Source organism: Arachis stenosperma, chromosome 5 (assembly GCF_014773155.1).
Source record: "Arachis stenosperma cultivar V10309 chromosome 5, arast.V10309.gnm1.PFL2, whole genome shotgun sequence".
Taxonomy (NCBI): domain Eukaryota; kingdom Viridiplantae; phylum Streptophyta; class Magnoliopsida; order Fabales; family Fabaceae; genus Arachis; species Arachis stenosperma.
The window spans coordinates 131,159,686-131,182,335 of record NC_080381.1 but is presented as its reverse complement, the minus strand read 5'-3'; the positions used below and the strand labels follow the sequence as shown (position 1 = coordinate 131,182,335).

The window sequence follows — 22,650 nt, the reverse complement described above, 5'->3', positions numbered from 1 at the left end:
GAAAAAGCTGGGTGTTCAAAACGCCCAGTGAAGAAGGACAGACTGGCGTTTAAACGCCAGCCAGGGTGCCTGGTTGGGCGTTTAACGCCCAAAAAGGTAGTGCATTGGGCGTTAAACGCCAGAATGTGCACCATTCTGGGCGTTTAACGCCAGGATGGCACAAGGGGGAGGATTTTGTTTTCAAATCAATTTTTTTTTGAAGTTTTCAAAGTTTTTCAAAATCAAATCTTTTTCAAATCATATCTTTTCAATCAAATGTTTTCAAAATCAATTTCTTTCCTTTTTCAAAGATACTTGCTAACAATTAATGATTTGATTGAACATTTCAAGTATGTTGCCTTTTCTGTTGAGAAAGGTTTAATGTTTGAATCATATCTTTTCTTGTTAGGCAAGTCATTAATTTTTAAAATCAAATCTTTTTAAAATTGTTTTCAAATCATATCTTCTCAATCATATCTTTTTAATCACATCTTTTTCAAAACAGTTTTCAATCATATCTTTTTGATTTCTAATTTCAAAGTCTTTTTCAAAAATTACTTGATTTCTTTCCCACTCTTGATTTTCGAAAATCAATTAAAGTTTTTCAAAAATTTTTTTAAAAATCTTTTTAACTTAATTTTCGAAAAAGCTCTTCCCCTCTTCTCACATCCTTCTATTTATGGAGTACCACTCCTCCTCAATGCACAATTCGAACTCTATCTGACTAAGTTCGAATTCTTCTCCTTCTTCCTTCTATTTTTCTTCTTCTCTGACACCTCAAGGAATCTCTATACTGTGACATAGAGGATTCCACATTTTCTTGTTCTCTTCTCTTTCATATGAGCAGGAACAAAGACAAAAGCATTCTTGTTGAAGCTGACCCTGAACCTGAAAGGACCTTGAAGCGAAAGCTAAGAGAAGCTAAGGCACAACTCTCTGTAGAGGACCTAACAGAAATCTTCAAAGAAGAAGACATGGCAGCCGAAAACAACAACAATGCAAACAATACAAGGAAGGTGCTGGGTGACTTTACTGCACCTACTCCCGACTTCTATGGGAGAAGCATCTCTATCCCTGCCATTGGAGCAAACAACTTTGAGCTTAAGCCTCAATTAGTTTCTCTAATGCAACAGAATTGCAAGTTCCATGGACTTCCATTGGAAGATCCTCATCAGTTCTTAGCTGAATTCTTGCAAATCTGTGACACTGTCAAGACTAATGGGGTTAACCCTGAGGTCTACAGACTTATGCTATTCCCTTTTGCTGTAAGAGACAGAGCTAGGACATGGTTGGACTCACAACCTAAAGAAAGCCTGGACTCATGGGAAAAGCTAGTCAATGCCTTCTTGGCAAAGTTCTTTCCACCTCAAAAATTGAGTAAACTTAGAGTGAAAGTCCAAACCTTCAGACAAAAGGATGGAGAATCCCTCTGTGAAGCTTCGGAAAGATACAAACAATTGATCAGAAAATGTCCTTCTGACATACTTTCTGAATGGAGCATCATAGGTATTTTCTATGATGGTCTCTCTGAACTATCCAAGATGTCTTTGGATAGCTCTGCTGGAGGATCTCTTCATCTGAAGAAGACGCCTACAGAAGCTCAAGAACTAATTGAAATGGTTGCAAATAACCAATTCATGTACACTTCTGAAAGGAATCCTGTGAACAATGGGACTAATCAGAAGAAATGAGTTCTTGAGATTGATACTCTGAATGCCATTCTGGCTCAGAACAAGATATTGACTCAACAAGTCAATTTGATTTCTCAAAGTCTGTCTGGAATGCAAAATGCACCAAGCAGTACTAAGGATGCTTCATCTGAAGAAGAAGCTTATGATCCTGAGAGCCCTTCAATGGAAGAGGTGAATTACATGGGAGAACCCTATGGAAACACCTATAATTCTTCATGGAGAAATCACCCAAATCTCTCATGGAAGGATCAACAGAGACCTCAACAAGGTTTCAACAACAATAATGGTGGAAGAAACAGGTTTAGCAATGGCAAGCCTTTTCCATCATCTTCTCAGCAACAGACAGAGAATTCTAAGCAGAACCACTCTGACTTAGCAACCATGGTCTCTGATCTAATCAAAACCACTCAAAGTTTCATGACTGAAACAAGGTCCTCCATTAGGAATTTGGAGGCACAAGTGGGACAGCTGAGCAAGAAAATTACTGAACTCCCTCCTAGTACTCTTCCAAGCAATACAGAAGAAAATCCAAAAGGAGAGTGCAAGGCCATCGACATGGCCGAATTTGGAGAGGAAGGAGAGGAAGTGAACGCCACTGAGGAAGACCTCAATGGGCGTGCACTAGCCTCCAATGAGTTCCCTAATGAGGAACCATGGGAATCTGAGGCTCAAAATGAGACCATAGAGATTCCATTGGACTTACTTCTGCCTTTCATGAGCTCTGATGAGTATTCCTCCTCTGAAGAGGATGAGTATGTCACTGAAGAGCAAGTTGCTAAATACCTTGGAGCAATCATGAAGCTAAATGACAAGTTATTTGGAAATGAGACTTGGGAGAACGAACCTCCTTTGCTCACCAAAGAATTAGATGACTTGTCTAGGTAGAAATTACCTCAAAAGAGGCAGGACCCTGGGAAGTTCTCCATACCTTGTACCATAGGCACATTGACCTTCAAGAAGGCTCTGTGTGACTTAGGGTCAAGTGTAAACCTCATGCCTCTCTCTGTAATGGAGAGGCTAGGGATCTTTGAGGTGCAAGCTGCAAAAATCTCACTAGAGATGGCAGACAATTCAAGAAAACAAGCTTATGGACTTGTAGAGGATGTTCTGGTAAAGATTGAAGACCATTACATCCCTGCTGATTTCATAGTCCTAGAGATTGGGAAGTGCATGGATGAATCTATCATCCTTGGCAGACCCTTCCTAGCCACAGCAAAGGCTGTGATTGATGTTGATGGAGGTGAACTGATCATTCAAGTGAATGAAGAATCCTTTGTGTTTAAGGCTCAAGGATATCCCTCTATCACCATGGAGAGGAAGCATGAAGAGCTTCTCTCAAATCAGAGTCAAACAGAGCCCCCACAGTCAAACTCTAAGTTTGGTGTTGGGAGGCCACAACCAAACTCTAAGTTTGGTGTTGAACCCCCACATTCAAACTCTAAGTTTGGTGTTGGGAGGTTCCAACATTGCTCTGAGCATCTGTGAGGCTCCATGAGAGCCCTCTGTCAAGCTACTGACATTAAAGAAGCGCTTGTTGGGAGGCAACCCAATGTTATATATTTTCCTTTGTTATTTTATGTTTTCTGTAGGTTGATGATCATGAGAAGTCACAAAATCAATTGAAAAAGTAAAAACAGAATGAAAAACAGGAAGAAAAACAGCACACCCTGGAGGAAGAACCTACTGGCGTTTAAACGCCAGTAAGGCTAGCAGATGGGCGTTTAACGCCCAGTCTGGCACCATTCTGGGCGTTTAACGCCAGAAAGGGGCACCAGACTGGCGTTAAACGCCAGGAAAGGGCAAGAACCTGATGTTAAACGCCAGAAATGGGCACCAGCCCGGCGTTTAACGCCAGAATTGGCTCAAAACGCATTTTTACATGCCATTTGGTGCAGGGATGACTTTTCCTTGACACCTCAGGATCTGTGAACCCCACAGGATCCCCACCAACCCCACCACTCTCTCTCTTCTTCACCCATTCACCAATCACCTCAACACCTCTTCCCCAAAAACCCTTCACCTATCAAATCCCATCTTTCTCTTCACCACTCACATCCATCCTTCATAAAACCCCACCTACCTCACCCTTCAAATTCGAACCACTTTCCCTCCCAAACTCACCCTCCCATAGCCGAACCATGACCCTTCCCCTCACACTTATATAAACCCATCTTCACTCCTTCATTTTCACACACCCTAAACACCACTTCCCCCCTCTTTGGCCGAACACAAAGCCATTCTCTTCTTCCTCATTTCTTCTTCTTCTACTCTCTTCTTTCTTCTTTTGCTCGAGGACGAGCAAACCTTTTAAGTTTGGTGTGGTAAAAGCAGTGCTTTTTGTTTTTCCATAACCATTTATGGCATCCAAGGCCGGAGAAACCTCTAGAAAGAGGAAAGGGAAGGCAAAAGCTTCTACCTCCGAATCATGGGAGATGGAGAGATTCATCTCAAGGGTGCATCAAGACCACTTCTATGAAGTTGTGGCCTTGAAGAAGGTGATCCCCGAGGTCCCTTTTTCACTCAAAAAGAGTGAATATCCGGAGATCCGACATGAGATCCGAAGAAGAGGTTGGAAAGTTCTTACCAACCCCATTCAACAAGTCAGAATCTTAATGGTTCAAGAGTTCTATGCCAATGCATGGATCACCAAGAACCATGATCAAAGTGTGAACCCGGATCCAAAGAATTGGCTTACTATGGTTCGGGGAAAATACTTGGATTTTAGTCCGGAAAATGTAAGGTTGGCATTCAACTTGCCTATGATGCAAGGAGATGAACATCCTTACACTAGAAGGGTCAACTTTGATCAAAGGTTGGACCAAGTCCTCACTGACATTTGTGAAGAGGGCGCCCAATGGAAGAGAGATTCAAGAGGGAAGCCGGTTCAACTAAGAAGGCATGACCTCAAGCCCGTGGCTAGAGGATGGTTGGAGTTTATCCAACGCTTAATCATTCCCACTAGTAACCGGTCCGAAGTTTCTCTAGACCGGGCCATCATGATTCATAGCATCATGATTGGAGAAGAAGTGGAAGTTCATGAGGTTATAGCCCAAGAACTCTATAAGGTGGCGGACAAGTCCTCCACCTTGGCAAGGTTAGCCTTTCCTCACCTCATTTGTCACCTCTGTTATTCAGTTGGAGTTGACATAGAAGGAGACACCCCCATTGATGAGGATAAGCCCATCACTAAGAAAAGGATGGAGCAAACAAGAGACCCCTCTCATCATGAGATCCCTGAGATGCCTCAAGGGATGCACTTTCCTCCACAAGACTATTGGGAGCAACTGAACACCTCCCTAGGAGAATTGAGTTCCAACATGGGACAACTAAGGGTGGAGCACCAAGAACATTCCATCCTCCTCCATGAAATTAGAGAAGATCAAAGAATCATGAGAGAGGAGCAACAAAGACAAGGAAGAGACATTGAGGAGCTCAAGCACTCCATAAGATCTTCAAGAGGAAGAACAAGCCGCCATCACTAAGGTGGACCCGTTCTTTAATCTCCTTGTTCTTTATTTTCTTGTTTTTCGAGTTTTCATGCTTATGTTTATCCATGTTTGTGTCTTATGATCATTAGTGTCTTAAGTGTCTATGCCTTAAAGTTATGAATGTCCTATGAATCCATCACCTTTCTTGAATAAAAAATTGTTCTTAATTGAAAAAGAAAAAAAATTGCATGAATTTTGAATTTTATAACAGTTTAATTATTTTGATGTGGTGGCAACACTTTTGTTTTCTGAATGCATGCTTAAACAGTGCATATGTCTTTTGAATTTGTGATTCATGAATGTTGGCTCTTGAAAGAATGATGAAAAAGGAGACATGTTACTGAGGATCTGAAAAATCATAAAAATGATTCTTGAAGCAAGAAAAAGCAGTGAATACAAAAAAAAAGAGAAAGAGAAAGACGAAAAAAAAAGAGAGAAAGAAAAAGAAAAGAAAAAGAAAGAAATAAAGTTGTGATTCAAGGCAAAAAGAGTGTGCTTAAGAACCCTGGACACCTCTAATTGGGGACTTTAGCAAAGTTGAGTCACAATCTGAAAAGGTTCACCCAATTATGTATCTGTGGCATGTATGTATCCGGTGGTAATACTGGAAGACAGAGTGTTTTGGGCCACAGCCAAGACTCAATAAGTAGCTGTGTTCAAGAATCATTATACTTAGCTAGGAGAATCAATAACACTATCTGGATTCTGAGTTCCTAAAGAAGCTAATCATTCTGAGTTTCAAAGGATAGAGTGAGATGCCAAAACTGTTCAGAGGCAAAAAGCTAAAAGCCCCGCTCATCTAATTAATACTGATCTTCATAGATGTTTTTGGAATTCATTGCATATTCTCTTCTTTTTATCTTATTTGATTTTTAGTTGCTTGAGGACAAGCAACAATTTAAGTTTGGTGTTGTGATGAGCGGATAATTTGTACGCTTTTTGGCATTATTTTTAGTATGTTTTTAGTATATTTGGTTTCGTTTTTAGTATATTTTTATTAGTTTTTAGTTAAAATTCACTTTTCTAGACTTTACTATGAGTTTGTGTGTTTTTCTGTGATTTCATGTATTTTCTGGCTGAAATTGAGGGACCTGAGCAAAAATCTGATTCAGAGACTGAAAAGGACTGCAGATGTTGTTGGATTCTGACCTCCCTGAACTCGAAGTGGATTTTCTGGAGCTACAGAAGCCCAATTGGCGCGCTCTCAACGGCGTTGGAAAGTAGACATCCTGGGCTTTCCAGCAATATATGATAGTCCATACTTTGCCCAAGATTTGATGGCCCAAACCGGCGTTCAAAGTCACCTTTAGAATTTCCAGCGTTAAACGCCGGAACTGGCACCAATATGGGAGTTAAACGCCCAAACTGGCACAAAAGCTGGCGTTTAACTCCAAGAAGAGTCTCTACACAAAAATGCTTCATTGCTCAGCCCAAGCACATACCAAGTGGGCCCGGAAGTGGATTTTTATGTCATTTACTCATCTCTGTAAACCTTAAGCTACTAGTTCTCTATAAGTAGGACCTTTTACTATTGTATTTAGAGATCTTGGTAGCTATCTTTGTTCTTAGGCTATCTTAGATCATTGAGAGGCTGGCCATTCGGCCATGCCTAGACCTTGTTCTTATGTATTTTCAACGGTGGAGTTTCTACACACCATAGAATAAGGTGTGGAGCTCTGCTGTACCTCGAGTATTAATGCAATTACTATTGTTCTTCTATTCAATTTCGTGAGATCAGAGTCTTCGTGGTATAGGCTAGAACTGATGGCGGCATTCAAGAGAATCCGGAAGGTCTAACCTTGTCTGTGGTATTCTGAGTAGGATTCAATGATTGAATGACTGTGACGTGCTTCAAACTCCTGAAGGCGGGGCGTTAGTGACAGACGCAAAAAAATCACTGGATTCTATTCCGGCCTGATTGAAAACCGACAGATGGATAGCCGTGCCGTGACAGGGTGTGTTGAACATTTCCACTGAGAGGATGGGAGGTAGCCACTGACAACGGTGAAACCCTTGCATAAGCTTGCCATGGAAAGGAGTAAGAAGGATTGGATGAAGACAGTAGGAAAGCAGAGAGACGGAAGGGACACAGCATCTTCATGTGCTTATCTGAAATTCCCACCAATGAATTACATAAGTATCTCTATCTTTATCTTTATGTTTTATTCGTATATCACCATATCCATTTGAGTTTGCCTGACTAAGATTTACAAGATGACCATAGCTTGCTTCATACCAACAATCTCCGTGGGATCGACCCTTACTCGCGTAAGGTTTATTACTTGGACGACCCAGTGCACTTGCTGGTTAGTTGTGCGAAGTTGTGTTTATGCCATGGTATTGAACACCAAGTTTTTGGGGTTCATTACCGGGGATTATGAGAGTTGTGAAAAGTATTGTTCACAATTTCGCGCACCAGAGCACCTTGCTTATGAAGTACACAGGTTGCTGTTGTTTACCCTCCTTATGCACCAAAGTGGCAGCTAAGGCCTCTTTTGTTACTGCGAGGTACAGGTATAAGGGCTCGCCTTCCTTCGGCTTTCTGAGTACCGGAGGCTTCGACAATATTCTTTTGAAGTGGTTAAAAGCCTCTTTGCAAATCGGGCCCACTCGAAGGCTATTGAGGCGCCAAGAAAACAGGAAAGAGTCGTCAACCTTCTTGCTAACCTTTGTATGTCCTTCACACACTTGGGGCTCGCCATGCAAAGCACGACTTCACATTTGTTTAGGTTGGCTTCTACCCCCTTTTGGGTGATGATCATAAATCCTAGGAACTTCCCCGCTTCCATGCCAAAAGCGCATTTCAGGGGGTTTAGCCTCATATTGTGTCTTCGGAGGGAGTCAAAGACGACCTGCAATTTGGCCACTAGAGACTCTGGCACCACCATCTTGACAAGCATGTCATCGACATAAACCTCCACCGACTTCCCTTTGAGATCCTTGAAGACCTTGTTCATTAATTTTTGGTAGGTCACCCTCGCATTTTTTAAGGCAAACGGCATGACTCTGTAACAATATGTCCCCCGTGGTGGTATGAACGTTGTCTTTTTCTCATCAGGTCGGTGCATTAGGATCTGGTTGTATCCCGATTAGACGTCCATGAAAGTCAGGAACTTGTATCCTATTGCCGCGTCCACCAGTGCGTCTATATTGGGGAGGGAAAATGAGTCTATTGTGCAGGCCTTGTTAAGGTCCGAGTAATCCACGCACATCTTCCATTTTCTATTTGGCTTATTCATGAGAACAACATTTGACAGCCAAGTGTAGCAGTCTAGTTCTCTGATAAAATCGACTTCCAACAAGCTGGCTGTCTGCTTGGCTACCTCATTTGCTCTTTCCGTTGACATACATATTTTGCTTAACTGCAAAGTGGTGGGACATAAACTCTGGGCCTATACCCGACATATCGGCAGGGGTCCAAACGAAGATGTCTCTATTAGCTCGGACGAACTCAACTAAGGGTCCTTTCAGTCACAAGGTAGATTACATATCACAAATGTGAACTTGTCGTCTGCCCACCTACTTGGAATTTTTCCAAGTCGCCTTGGGGTTCTGGCTTAGGATGCTCCTCCAAATTTGCCAAAAAGATGCTGGCTGCATCCTTAACACTTCTTTGTAAGGATAGACTAGCGTTATCACAAGCGATGACCGTTTCTAGGTCTCCTCGAATCGTCCCGACCGACCCGTTATCCGTCACAAACTTCATTATTAGGAATTTGGTGCAAATGACCGCCAGCAGGTCATTAATGATTCTTCGCCTGTCATTTGGCTTAATGCAGTTATCGCCTAGCCCCACAACCCTGTGGAGGTAGTCCTTGAGGTTTCTTTCTTTCAGCCCCAGGACATCAAACACATTTCGGAACATAATACTCGAGTTAGCCCCTATGTCTACTAGAATTCGCTTGACCAGGCCTGTCCCGACTCTTGCAGTCACCACCATTGGAGGGATCTCGGGTAAGCCGTCACACCACTAGTCCCTAGGACTGAATGATATTTCGAGAAGTTCTCTGGGGGAAGGTCTCCCCTCAGTCATAACGGCAAGAACCTTAGCGTCCTTCTTTGACGCAAACTTCAATTTTTGGTAGGGTGCTTCTTCCAACCACAACATTCACTACTATCGTGGGACCTGTGTCCGGGTTCTCCGGAGTGCTTTGTTTGGGCTTGACAACCCGACCTTGATCTTCTTCAGACCACTCCCTTTCTTTTCTCTTTGGTTCTCGGATGAACTAAGAGAACTCACTCAACTTGCCTTCTCGGAAGGTCTGCTCTAACGTGTCTTTTAGGTCGAAGCAGTCTTGCATCTTGTGCCCAAAGCCCTTGTGGTAATTACAATAGATGCTCTTCTTTCCCCTGTCTTATCTTTCAACTACCTCAGTTTAGGCAAAATGTCTATATCTGTGATCTGATCGAAAACCTCGACTATTGGGGTGGCTAGTGGTGTGTAGTTCGTGAACTTCCCTATCTGTGGGAGGGGTTTGAATGTTCTTCCAGTTGTCATCTCCTTTAGGACATCCTGTTGTTTATCTGGGTTGGCGGTCTAGTGGGAAGGCTAGGCGGCTAGCTACCGTTTATTGGTGACCACCACCTGGCTGACTTCCTCGTCATTTATGTATTCTCTCACCACACATTGGATCTCCTGCATCGTCCAAATGGGATTGGTGGTTAGGTGCTTCCAGAAGTCCTCATTCACTAGGTCGTTCGTCAGGTACAAGCTGGTCACAGAGTCTGTGAGACCATCAATTTCCAAGCATTTATCGTTGAAACGGTCCAAGTACTTCCTCGTAGGCTTACCGACGCATTGTGTTATCCCTAAGAGATTGATCAGATGTTTTGTCTTGGCATTCTGAGTGGTGAATTGGGCTAGGAACTTCTGAGAGATGTCTGAGAAAGTAGTTATGGTGCCTTGTGGGAGGGAGTTGAACCAACGGATTGCTAGCCCAGCCAGGGTTACGGGAAACACCCGGCATTTGACCGCGTCTCCCATGCCCTTTCGATTCATCCTGGCCTCGAAGGCCGTAATATGCTCCTGTAGGTCTTTGATACCATCATGTCTCATGTCCGTTGGCTTATCGAAGTTCGTGGGCAATCATACTGTGAGGATAGAAGAGTGGAAAGAGGTGGCGCCAATCACGACGAGGTCTCGACGTTTCTTCTTCCTCTCCTCCCTTCTCTCCCGGCTTCTCGACTTATCTCGAGAGTGATAAAACTGGGTGCGACCTTCAGTCTAGTCGCACTCGTCGTCCTCCCCCAAACCCTGATGCTCTTCCGACCTTCTTTGTGTCATGCCTCTGCACACGAACGAGCATCTCGGCTAGCCTCGGGGCCATCTCTCTCTCTCTCTCTCTCTCTCTCTCTCTCTCTCTCTCTCTCTCTCTCGGTTTTGGACTATGTGTCTAAGCTTTTGCATCATCCAAGAATTGTCACTGTCTGTTCACCCGAAGGGACGCCTTCTTGGGGATTGGTCACGGGAGTGATCCTTGTTAGAGGGGGTGGGCTGCTGCCTTCGAGAGGTCCCTGTGCTCAGCCTACTCATGAGGCAACCCCCTGTCGTTCGCTGCTCGTGGCCCCTCCTAGCTCATCTTTTGGGTGAAGAAAAGCTTCCATTCTCTGTGCGTCAGATTTCCACAGATGGCGTCATTGTTCGTTAGTTCATTGTGTCAGTTGGTGATGAGATGTCGAGGTAAGGATCAGGACCTGAACACACAATTTGAAGGGAAGAGCACCGCTAGCAGGTCGTTAGTTGGTCGACGGGTGGAGCCACCTGCAAGGACACTCTAATACTTAAGTTAGGGTAATGATGACGCATCTGGGGAGAGGGATAAGTCTATTTTCTTTATCGTTATTCATTTGGGTGGGCCCTCCTTCTGCTAGGGCCTAGTCCTTCATAAGATTCCACCAGCTGTCAAGATCTCCTTAGAGGAGATCGGGCACGTGATGGGCGTCTCATCGTACGACGGGACGCAATTTCGCTGGATGGATCTCTGACTCTTGTTGGGTTGGACTAGAATAAAATCCAATACCAGCCATAGGAGAAAGAGAAGGAGACCAAGAAAAAAAAAGGGTATAACTCAAACAAGCCTAGAAGATATCACACTTACACTCTCTGCGAGTCTCACTAGTTGATGTCTACAGAGATCTGCCACTCTGAAAAGATACCACCTCCCAGGCCCATCAAAAGTAAAAAAGGGAGAAATCGATCAGACTGCGAATACCACAAAATCGACGGCAACTCTACCAACGATTGTTACGTCATAAAAAATGTGATTGAAAAGTTAGCTAGAGATGGTCGATTGGATAAATATCTGGTGAGAAGATTGGACGATAGTAACAGAAGAAAGAGAGATGAAGACCGACCACAACGAACTCCTGAGAGGCATATCCATATGATTACTGGAGGATTTATAGGAGAAAAAATTACAAAATTCTCTCATAAAAGACATCTAAAAGAGGTTTATCAGACTGGGGAGGAAACTGAAATACTCGACTTGCATGCAATAACTTTTACCAGGGAGGATGCTAAGGGTGTTATGCCCCGACACGACGATCCAGTAGTAAAATTAGAGTACTTCACTAAGTTTAAACACACAGAGAAAATTCTATTTTTATAATGTATATTTTTTGTCTTATAGAAATTAAATAACATATACTTTAGTCGATATATATGTATTACAAATATATTAATTTTAATTTATTTTTAATATTTTAACTTGTCACAAAATTTTAAATTTTTTAAAATTTTTACATGTTTTATGATTTAAGGATAAAATATCAAAAATTAAATAAAACTTATTAATTAGTCACAAAAAAATAAAACTTATTAATTTAATAATAAATATATTGTTACTATAACCTTTACACAATAAAAATTTTTTGAACTTTTTATTGAAGTATTCGAAGTGCTTTATTTTTATGTCAATAATATATTTTTTAGGTATTCAAATATTTTTTAAATATTTAAATACTCTTAATAGTAGTAGTGGAATTGGTCTAAATAATAAATGGAATGGTGATATGCATTTAACTTATGTGCTCTTGAAATTTATCGCTCTAATTTTTATTATTTAGTGTTTCTCGACTTTTGAATAAGGATAGTACAGTTGTTGATTTAATTTTGAGTTTTAAATTTGTATTTTTGGACATTGAAATAATCGAATTTAATTAGGAGGAACTCAATAAAATAAGAAAAATTAATATAAAAAGCCAAAGAATTCAACAAACAAAATAACATAAAATAAGAATAGTGAATAAAAAATTGTCTGTGTATTCTATAGATAGTGGAATTGTGTCGTCTGAAAGTTTTTGAACATCATGTTGAAATTTGTAGTAACATAAAGGGATGTCCGATAACTATTTGTTTTGGTCCCAACTGGTTTTGTTGATTTTCTATGAGTTACTATGGAGGTCTTCTAAAAAAGGTGGCTTAATATTTGTATTGGGCTGGTGACTTATGTAGACATGATCATGTTGATGCTAATTGGACATCAACCTTAAATGGAAGTTTACGATGAATTGCCATATTAAAAATGAGCTATCAAATTTTTTAAAATTCTATAAACTACCCTTGTATGTATACCATTGATGTACTTTGAGATATGTCACGTAAGAGGGAACCACATGAATCAAAAAGTAGAGGTGCGGTAAGTGTGACGGTATGACTAGTTGATCGGAGCAGTTGACTCCGTGGAGCAGTTGTTACCCTAAAAAACTTTATTGGTACTTTCTCATATGCTCATTATTCATGTAACCAAAGAGTATTACAAACCCAGTACTTAACTATAAGTCAAATAAAGAAAACAATATCACAGTCAGCAAGCCCATAAAACATTATAAATATACGTATATTATTATTACATCATAATCACAACTTTGAATGGGCCACACCTTATTCCATGAAAAGATCTAGAACTTGAATTTTATATCACCAATTTACATGGTATTACATCTTTGAAGGACACTTATACCAGCCCCACTGTTCATCAGAAATATACTTTGTAACTTGCTTCACACTCAGGAAATTATCAAGTCCCCTAACAAAAAAAGAAAGTATAAAAAATGAAAACAGAAAATCAGATCCACATTCTCAAATGATAAAACGATCAAAATAGATTATTTGAAAATTATGTGCAATGTGAATGAATCAAATCAATTTTTCAATAAAATCCAAATAATTCTGAAGTACCGCATCTGTACTTAAACAATTATTAGTCACTAAAAATTCTTAGGTCCGATTAGAGCAAGACAAGCCTCTTACTTTGATATATATTAAAAAGGACATTCAAATTTACTTATGCAGTTGTTGAACTGAAGTGTATTTGTAAGTTGAGATTTTAAATAGAAAATAAAGGAATATAGAGAATGACTTCATGTATAAAGTAGAGTCCATTTTATTCTTTAAAACTTTTCTTTTCGTCTTCTTAACTCCGGCAATACCTCAAACGCCTAAGACACTCATAAAAAGAATAAATGACCATTTGTATCTATGAAAGATGAAAACGCTGACATATGTACCTACGTTAAATCAAAACTAAACTTGTACCCATGTAAGATGCCCTCCGTGTGACAAAAGTACCCTGTCTTTGGAGGGTTGGAGCACGTAGGGTATTTTTGTCACACGGATGACATCTTATGTGGGTACAAGTTTAGTTTCGATTTAGTATGGGTACATAGGTCAATGTTTTCATCTTTTATGGATACAAATGGTCATTTATTCCTCATAAAAATTACAATAATGTTTGGAAAATAATAAAAAAAGAGCCCAAATATTCCAAAATTATCTTATTATTTAGTGTTCATTCATTACCACTAGAATAATTGTGTTATTTTAGAACAAATATATAATTATAGATGTTATATATTATTGATGTTAAATTAAAAAAAAAGTAACTTCAATTTTTGTCTCCCTAGCATTACTGAAAAAATTAAGAGCATACCATTCTCCTAATTCGCGACCGAACCCACTACGTTTAATGCCACCCCATGGGGCTTGAATGAAAGTTGGTTGAGAACAATTGATCCATACAATTCCAGCCTGAACAGTCTGCAGAAAAAGAAAAAATTGTTTAAAAAAAGAAAAACATAAAGTTGTATACTATTTTCAACTATTGGAATCGGATTATTTTGTTTTGTAAATATGATATTATGGTAATCTAAGAACATTCTTACCTTGGATATCCGCTCACATCTTTCTGGATCATTTGACATCACAGCTGACCCTAAGCCATAGCTGTCAAAGAACAAAGTAATTCAATTTGACCCTAAGTGATTTTCAGCAAATTAAAAATCACACTCACCCAAACACAATCTTAATAAATCATAATAAGATTGCAGAAAATCAAATAATGGTCATGAACTCACTGGGTATCATTTGCTAGTTCAATGGCTTCTTCCTCACTGCTAAATGTTTTGGCACAGAGCACAGGTCCAAAAACTTCCTCTCTCCAAATTTGCATTGAGGTACTCACATCAGTTATAATGGTTGGTTCAACAAAATAACCCTTCTTTAAATTCTGCAAATGCCATCAATAATTCAGAGACAGGAAATTCTTCAAAGACATTCCCAATTGCAAGCATCGGAAGGTAATATCATACCTCGGGGCGAGACCCTCCGGTCAAAATTGTTGCACCCTCACTCTTAGCAGTTGAAATAAACTTGAGAACTTTTTGATACTGAATCAATCATACAGTTCAAAATTTAGAGGATCTAAATTCCTAATAAATGCTTAAATTATTTAAATTGTTTTCAGATTACAAGTCTAGAAAGAAATCTGAACCATAGGAACTACGCAAACAATTGTCAAAGATAAATATCTGAAAAATATAGTCAACCAGGCAATAATTCTTTTCTCCTATATATTAAAACTTAATTCATTTTCAGTTTTTTCTCCTCCCTTAATTTTTCTACATGCTACTTGAAACTCGGTCACAACAACAACAACAACAACAACGACAAAGCCTTATCCTGCTAAGTGGGGTCGGCTATATGGATCAAACAACGCCATCATCGAGCACTATCATGTATCATATCTGTAGTGAGAAATTGAAAGTTTTGTTTCTCGAAGTTGTTTAAACACTGATGTTAGACAATAGAATTCATAAGAAATTTAACAAGCCAAGTAAGAGCCAAACATAAGCAGTGTAACAGAACCAAAGAGGAACCATCACCTAAAAACAAATGAAAATGGAGAATATGACAATAAATATTTTCCTTACTTATTAAAATAAGAAGAACAGGAGGCGCCTAACATAACATACCTGAGCTTCGCTAACAATGGCGCCTAATTTGCAACCATCTTCCAAGGGATCTGAAACTTTGATGTTTTTAGCCCATTCCACAAGCCTATTCAAAAACTTTGTTGCTATATTTTCCTGAAACAATCAAAGTGTCTGTTTTAAGAAATTCAAAAAAAGGTAAACACAATTCCTATAAAGTTAGAAGACAAAATTCTACAAGAATCTACGTAAGTATCAACATTCCCATCCTCCCATTTATGAAGCAAAACCAAAACTACAACTGCTTCTTGAAAATGGAGTAAAATTTATGGATTAAGCTTTTCCTAAAACCATTTATTCTAAAAGTTTAAACTGTTGGGTAAAAATTCATGAATAGTTTTATATTTGACAAAACTTACATGGACAATAAGCCGAGATGTTGCACTACATATCTGACCATTGGTATAGAAACAGCCCAGCATGGTCCATTCAGCAACTATTTAAATTAAATCATGGACAGTAAAGTGATTAATAAATTAAATATCAAATTGTATGTGAGAGTATGTTTTGATCATGTAAGATTTTCTCATGACTCTACAATGACAAAAGATGTTTATAATAATTACGTTCTCCTTTTTAATAAACCATGACTTTCATTTTTTTGGTACACTAAAATATCAATGTATTTAAATGCAGGGAGTAACAATTCAACTATACTTGAGAAGTCACTTACCCTTATCAATGTCAACATCGTCAAAAACAATAATTGGACTTTTTCCACCAAGCTCTAGTGAAACAGGCTGCCAAGAAATCATAAATCTATATCACATGAACATGGAAAAATAAATTTGGAAAAAAAATGTTTCCAATCTCTTCTGGGGTGTGCATTTTGCATTCTTCTTTACATATCTGAATAGGTAGAACTATTGCTTCTTAGAAATACCTTGACTTGCAGAGCTGCAGCTTGCATAATTTTGCTTCCAGTTGCAGAACTTCCAGTAAAGGATATCTGTTGCAACAAATAAAAAATATCATTCACAACATAGTACCTTTACAAACTCAACTAAATTTGCATGATATATAAGGGTTCTACATGGGCAGGGTCGGGCTAGACCTGCACCAAGCTAGTGCAATGACGTCATTATACTCTATCATCTATCATGTTTATAATGAGATCGTTTACACAGATCTTTTTTTACCACCTTGTATATGATCTTCTTGGGTTTTGCTCTACATTTCGCCACCTATCTATTTTCCATCTGATCCACCTTTCAAACTAGATGCTTTGCCAATCTTCTCTCCACATATCCAAACTACTTGAAATGAGATTCTACAATTTTTACAACAATAAGAACTACTCCAAATTTCCTCTTATATCCTCGTTCCTTATTATGTGCGTGTTTGACAGCTCATTCATCTAAGTATCCTTGTGTCTGCCACACTAAACTTATTTTTAAGCTCACCTTTTGTTTGCCAAACACTTTGTTCCATATAACATAGCTGGTCTAATAGTAGTATGACAAAATTTACTCTTATGTAATAAAGGTACTTTTTTGTCACATATAAAACCAGAAGCAATCCGCCACTTTAACCAGTTTACTTGAATCCCATGTTTTACACCATTCTTGATTTCTCCACCATCCATTATAATACACCAAAGATACTTAAATCTCTTTACTTGTGGTAGGATGTTTTCTCCAATTTTTACTTCTATGTTAGTGTTTCCCCTCCTCCTGCGACCTTTCATTCCATATATTATGTCTTAATACAGTTTTTGTACAAACCATACACTTCTAAAACTTCTCCCCACAAATCTAGTTTCTAAATAAAATCTTCTCTTGATTCTCCCAAAACGATGATGTCATCAACAAAAAGCATGCACTATGGTACAAATTCTTGGATATGCTAGGTGAACACTTCCAAACCAATTTGAATTGGACCATATTAGTTTGATATTAAATCAATATATATAAGTTTAGACATTTTAAAATCAGATATAAAATTAAAACTAAAATATGTTATACAATACTAATACCAAAAATTATTTATTAAATAGAATATACTTTTGAAAGAAATATATAATTTTGGACTAAGACAAGCCTATCCAAATTGTGACCCATATCAGACCCAAATATTGTGCAGGATTAATAATACAAACTTAAACTTGACTTTATAGCTACATATAAATTTTTGGGCTAGACCGGATCTTGAACACACATATAAAATTGCATTAGCTGCTAATGTAAGCTAATAAGGAATAACTGAAACTCAATCTCACCTTGTCTACATCAGGATGTGAAGCCAAAGGAGCCCCGGCTTCAGTGCCTAATCCAGTGATCACGTTTAACACCCCTGCTGGAAGACCTACTTCTTTGCATATTTCGGCCAACTCCAAACATGTCCTAAAATCGTAAATAATAATACAACATGAGAAGAAAGCCCAATAAAGAATCAAGTTAGTGATAGTTGTGATTTGTGAGAATTGAATTGAGATCATACACAGATGCCAGTTCAGATGGCTTCAATACTGCAGTACAACCAGCAGCCAGAGCAGCACCAACTTTCCATGCTGCCATTAGCAACGGATAGTTCCTGTTACAAAAAATTTAACTCATCATTTCATTTTTCATTCATGACATCAATTACCAGTGAATAAATGCTCAATTTAATCTTTATATTTCAGCATAAGTCATTAAAGTGTCAAGTGGCACACTGATGCGATGATGCGTGGCATGCCACGTCACTCACACAAACGATTTTAAGATGGAAAAGAGTTTAAGGGACTAATTTTAACCAAGTTTTGAAGACTAAAATGACAAAAATTATTGACTACAGTGACTATTAAGCTGAAAATTAAATATTTTCTATTTATTAGGATTCAATTGAGAGAAAAATAAACTACAAGAGAACTGAAAGTGAAACTGTGATATATTTATTGTAAAGGAGGTAGAGTAGCTTGTTCAGTAAGCTACTATAGCAATTTCAAGTACTAGTTTCCATGTTACAACTGCCACTAACTGAATTACAACCATCACAGTCCAAGTGTAATAATCCTATACAGAGAAGTGTATTTTAATCTTAGTGTACTCTGGCATCTCATATCTACTCAATTATAAATGATATGAATGTTCAGTGACTAATAGACTAATTGAGGCTGTAAATGAAATGATTACCTATGTAATAAACTGTAACAAGGATCAAATTTCTGATTAATTTTACAGCACTAGCTGCTCAATTGATTTTGCATTAGGGTGCATATTTTTTCACCATATTCAATTAAACTGAAAGTGATTTTGGAAAGTCCGAAATCATTTCACAACTGAATTGGCAGGGTATCCAATTTTCCACGTGTTTCATGAGCCAAAGCCAAAAACTAATATTCACAAAATTTATATTGGAGAAACAACAAAATCGTATATAACTTTATGTAGCAATATTTTGAAAATGTATAATAGGAAATTAAAATGAAGGATACCATGGAGTAATCAACGCAACAACACCAATTGGCTCCTTGATCACATAACTCTTGAAGTTCTCCATAGGAAGAGACACATGTGCCTTTTGCTTTGCATCCAACCCTTCAGCAAGTTCAGCATAGTAGCTAAAACAACCAATAACATCATCCTACAACACAAAAATAAAAAGTAAAATTCCTGACAACAAAATGAAATAAATGAGTGAAGTACCAAAAATTTAACTAGAAATTGATTTGGTCAGTGGAATTGTCTATATAAAAACAATATATCCTTAAGAAGAATGATCACAAAAGAATGTGTGAGTCACAAAATTACCCATATTTTAGATAAATTTGTCAAATGAATAAAATCTTGTGTGTATGTTATAGAATTTTTTCATTAAAGGAGAGCCTTGGAACATTGGTTGAGTTGTCTTCTTATGATTTCAAGATAGTGGATTCAAGCCATGGAGTCAGACACTAATGTAATTATTGCATTATCAAGAGATGCTTGTGCACTGGACTTCCCTATAGCATTTTTATTATAGCATGTGAATTCTTGTCCTTTAATTTCATGGGTATAGTGATTTTATTACTTCTCTCTGTAAAATTTGAAAAAGTTGAAAACACATCAATCATTGTTTGTTTGCCAGTTTGTCAAATATTACCATGTCGGCTGCTGCTTCATCAAGCGGTTTCCCATTATCAGTAGCTTCAAGCTTTGCAAGCTCATCCTTTTTCTCCGTTATCTGTCACAAACAAAAGTGAGTTCTCATGAAATGCATAGATTACAAGTTACAACATGGGTCAATCAAACAGTAAATATCACACTATTAACAAGAATTAATTCTCTTATTCTCACACATCAAATCTTACCCTTCACCATCACCCCACGCTCTGCTTATTGTATCAATTAGCTAAGCAATTAATAAGAAATTATTACTTTGTTAGATTCTCTCATAAAAATAATGTGATAATAAGTAATTTAATAGTAACACAATAAAGTAATCCGCTTATTGCTGTCTTCCACTTTAACTATGTTTTTAATCCAACAACTTAAGTAGTTCTAGCAATAAAAATGTTAAAAATTAGCACGTTTTCCTTGCTTCCAAAAAGCCAAATATTGACTCATCCTTGGCATGGTTGGTAAGATCTAACCCTGAGACAATAAAAAAAGTAGACACAATTTTGAGAAAATGTTTTAGGCGATATATAAATTTCTAGGGGTGAATTAATTTAGTTCCTAAAATTTAGAAAATAACATAATTTATTTTTGAAATCTTATGGACTAAATTGATTCATATTAAATTTCAGATGACTACGTTGGTTCATACCCCAAAATTTTTCAATAAGAAAAATAGTGAAAACTAAAAACATTGCAAGATGCAACCTTTGCAGCAATGGCTCTAAGATATGTAGCACGAAGAGAGCCAGAAGCCGTTGACCAATCTCTTCCCTTGTTCCGAGACAGTGCTCTTCTTGCAGCATCCACCGCAAGTTCCACATCTTCCTTAGTAGCTGCTGGGATATCCCCTGAAACACCATTCACCCCATAACAATTTAATTTGCATTATTCGCCACAAAAGATATTTATACAAATGATTATTATGATGATGCTATCTTACATTATGCCTATATGTGATGATTGATATAATATATAATAAACAAAAACATGAGTAAAGTGATAAAATAAAAAATTAATTACTTTTGAATTTATAATTTTTTATTGTTTGTGAGTTTTACCATCTTAATTTAAGAATGATTGAATATTTACTTTTTTACTTTACTCATTTTCATTTAAAGTTTGATCCAAAAAGTGATTTTTTTTAATTTATCATATATATTATTTTTATTTTTCACAGAATCTCCTAATCCGACATATAAAAGACTAATTCGTCGTGGATGAAGCTGTATTTATTTGTTATTAATTAATGATACTTTAGTAAAAAAATTGTAATTTATTCTTGATCTGAAAGTTCCTTAAATATTTCGTAAATAACCAAAGTACTGATATTGTGAACCATATGCTGCAATGGTGACAGTCAAAGAAAAAAAAGGAGGAAAGAGTGTATGGAATAGGGAAAGAAACCTATGATGAGTTCAGTGGAAGGGTTGATGATTGGAATTCGGTTGTTGAGGAGAGGGGCTTTCCACTCTCCATCTATGAAGAGCTCTCTTCTTGGTGTTGAGATCGCCATTTTCTTCCTTGCTTTCTTTCCCCCACTCTTATCTGTCTCTGTCTGCTGTTTCTAATAACTTCTTGGAAACGGATCAATAATATTGATTGTTGATGATATTATATTTATAATAAGGAGATTGAAGATACGTCATGTAATGTGATCATGTTCATGGTGGTGGACACCTTAGCTTGTATCTTTTTCTTTTCTTGTTTTTTTTTTTTTTGGGTGGTCCTTTTCTTTACTCTTTTATTTTCTTTTAATTTCTTTTCAAATATTTTCTTGGTGAAAACTCAAGTGAAGTCGACTTCATGTGAAGTTGATATCTGAGAACAGTTAAATAAAAATTTAGTCAAATCATCCAACAGCTTCTCAGGTATCAACTTCATTTGAAGTCGACTGCACCTGAGTTTTCATATTGAGTTTCGAATAGAAGTTAAAATGGATAAAACTTTTTTAACGTGAAAAAATTAATAAAGAAATATTTTAATTACTTTTAAATTAAGATAATAAAATTTATATTTAATAAAAATTATAAATTTAAAGATAGTTAAAAGATTATTATATTATTTTATCAACTTTTTTATTTTAAAATTTTTTTATTTAAAATAATTATGATGATAAATATAATTATTTTTTGAAACGGATAATTCTGTAAAGATGAAGAACACGTTACATCAAAAAGTGCCAAATGAGTTATATTATTGGTGCCTCTTCCTAACCATGTTAAATTTGGTTGGGTTAGAACTAATTTGGCCAAACACTAAAGCATGTGCTCCTTGATTCCCATCCCTCTTTACACGTGATAATTAAAATTGTTTAAATTTTCTCAACAGATTTTTACAATTGGACACTATCAATCCAAAATAATTGCTGTAACAACACTCCAGGACCAACTTCAGCCCCAAATAACATGCCATTACTTATTTACTTCTTGAGTTATTGAAATATGACCCTAAAATTATTTTGTTATTTGATGTGTGTGTCAACTTATCCATGTACCAAAAATGAAAGCAAAAATCCCATTCCAAAATTTTATAAAAATAATATTAGATCGGAAGGCAATTTAAAATTATCTTATATAATATAACATCTATAATTTTATACACATAATATTTATAATTACATATTCATTACATCTAAAATTGTATAATTATTCTAATAATAATTAATAAATATTAAATTATTTGGACTAATCTTTTATTGTGTTTAAACATTATTAATTTTATAAATACCTTTCCAACATTTCCTGGGCCTAAGCTAGCCAATCCAACAATCTATCAGGAAAAACACAGCCTATGATCAAGAGGATCAATCTTAAAAAGCTTTGCATGATTTAAAACGGTTACTTCTTCGCTAAAGTCTCCTAAAGACTTGGGAAAATGATGGGGATAAGCTCATAAGCTACTGACTCCTCTATCAAATTGAACCATTATATAAAGAGAAGTAATCAGCTTACCAAGTTATGATCTAATATTCTACCCTCAAATTTTCAAAGACTTTATTTGATTCTAAAATCTTTTAATTTAGGCATCAAAACCCCTTTGCAGGTAGGTACCTTGTACCAAATCAACTACTTCCTTCAGATTCCTTTGATTCCTTTGAACATTGACATGGCAGGAGCTTCAGAGAACCATCCAAATTCAGGTCCC

At 37.3% G+C, this 22,650-nt stretch overlaps 1 protein-coding gene across 1 annotated transcript; it reads right to left on the bottom strand.

Annotated features, from left to right (window-relative positions):
- Nucleotides 1-12,847: 12,847 nt before the first annotated feature.
- LOC130982754 (aminoaldehyde dehydrogenase 1, peroxisomal-like) lies at nt 12,848-21,141 on the bottom strand. The gene is made up of 15 exons (XM_057906832.1): nt 20,911-21,141; nt 20,212-20,354; nt 19,490-19,570; nt 18,843-18,991; nt 17,867-17,959; nt 17,646-17,769; nt 16,311-16,376; nt 16,101-16,167; nt 15,787-15,863; nt 15,410-15,523; nt 14,747-14,824; nt 14,513-14,664; nt 14,321-14,381; nt 14,089-14,195; nt 12,848-13,185 (listed from the first exon to the last, which is right to left on the bottom strand). Exons 1-15 carry the CDS (start codon nt 21,017-21,019, stop codon nt 13,095-13,097), a joined length of 1,512 nt encoding a protein of 503 aa, XP_057762815.1. The 5' UTR covers nt 21,020-21,141; the 3' UTR covers nt 12,848-13,094.
- Nucleotides 21,142-22,650: the final 1,509 nt, after the last annotated feature.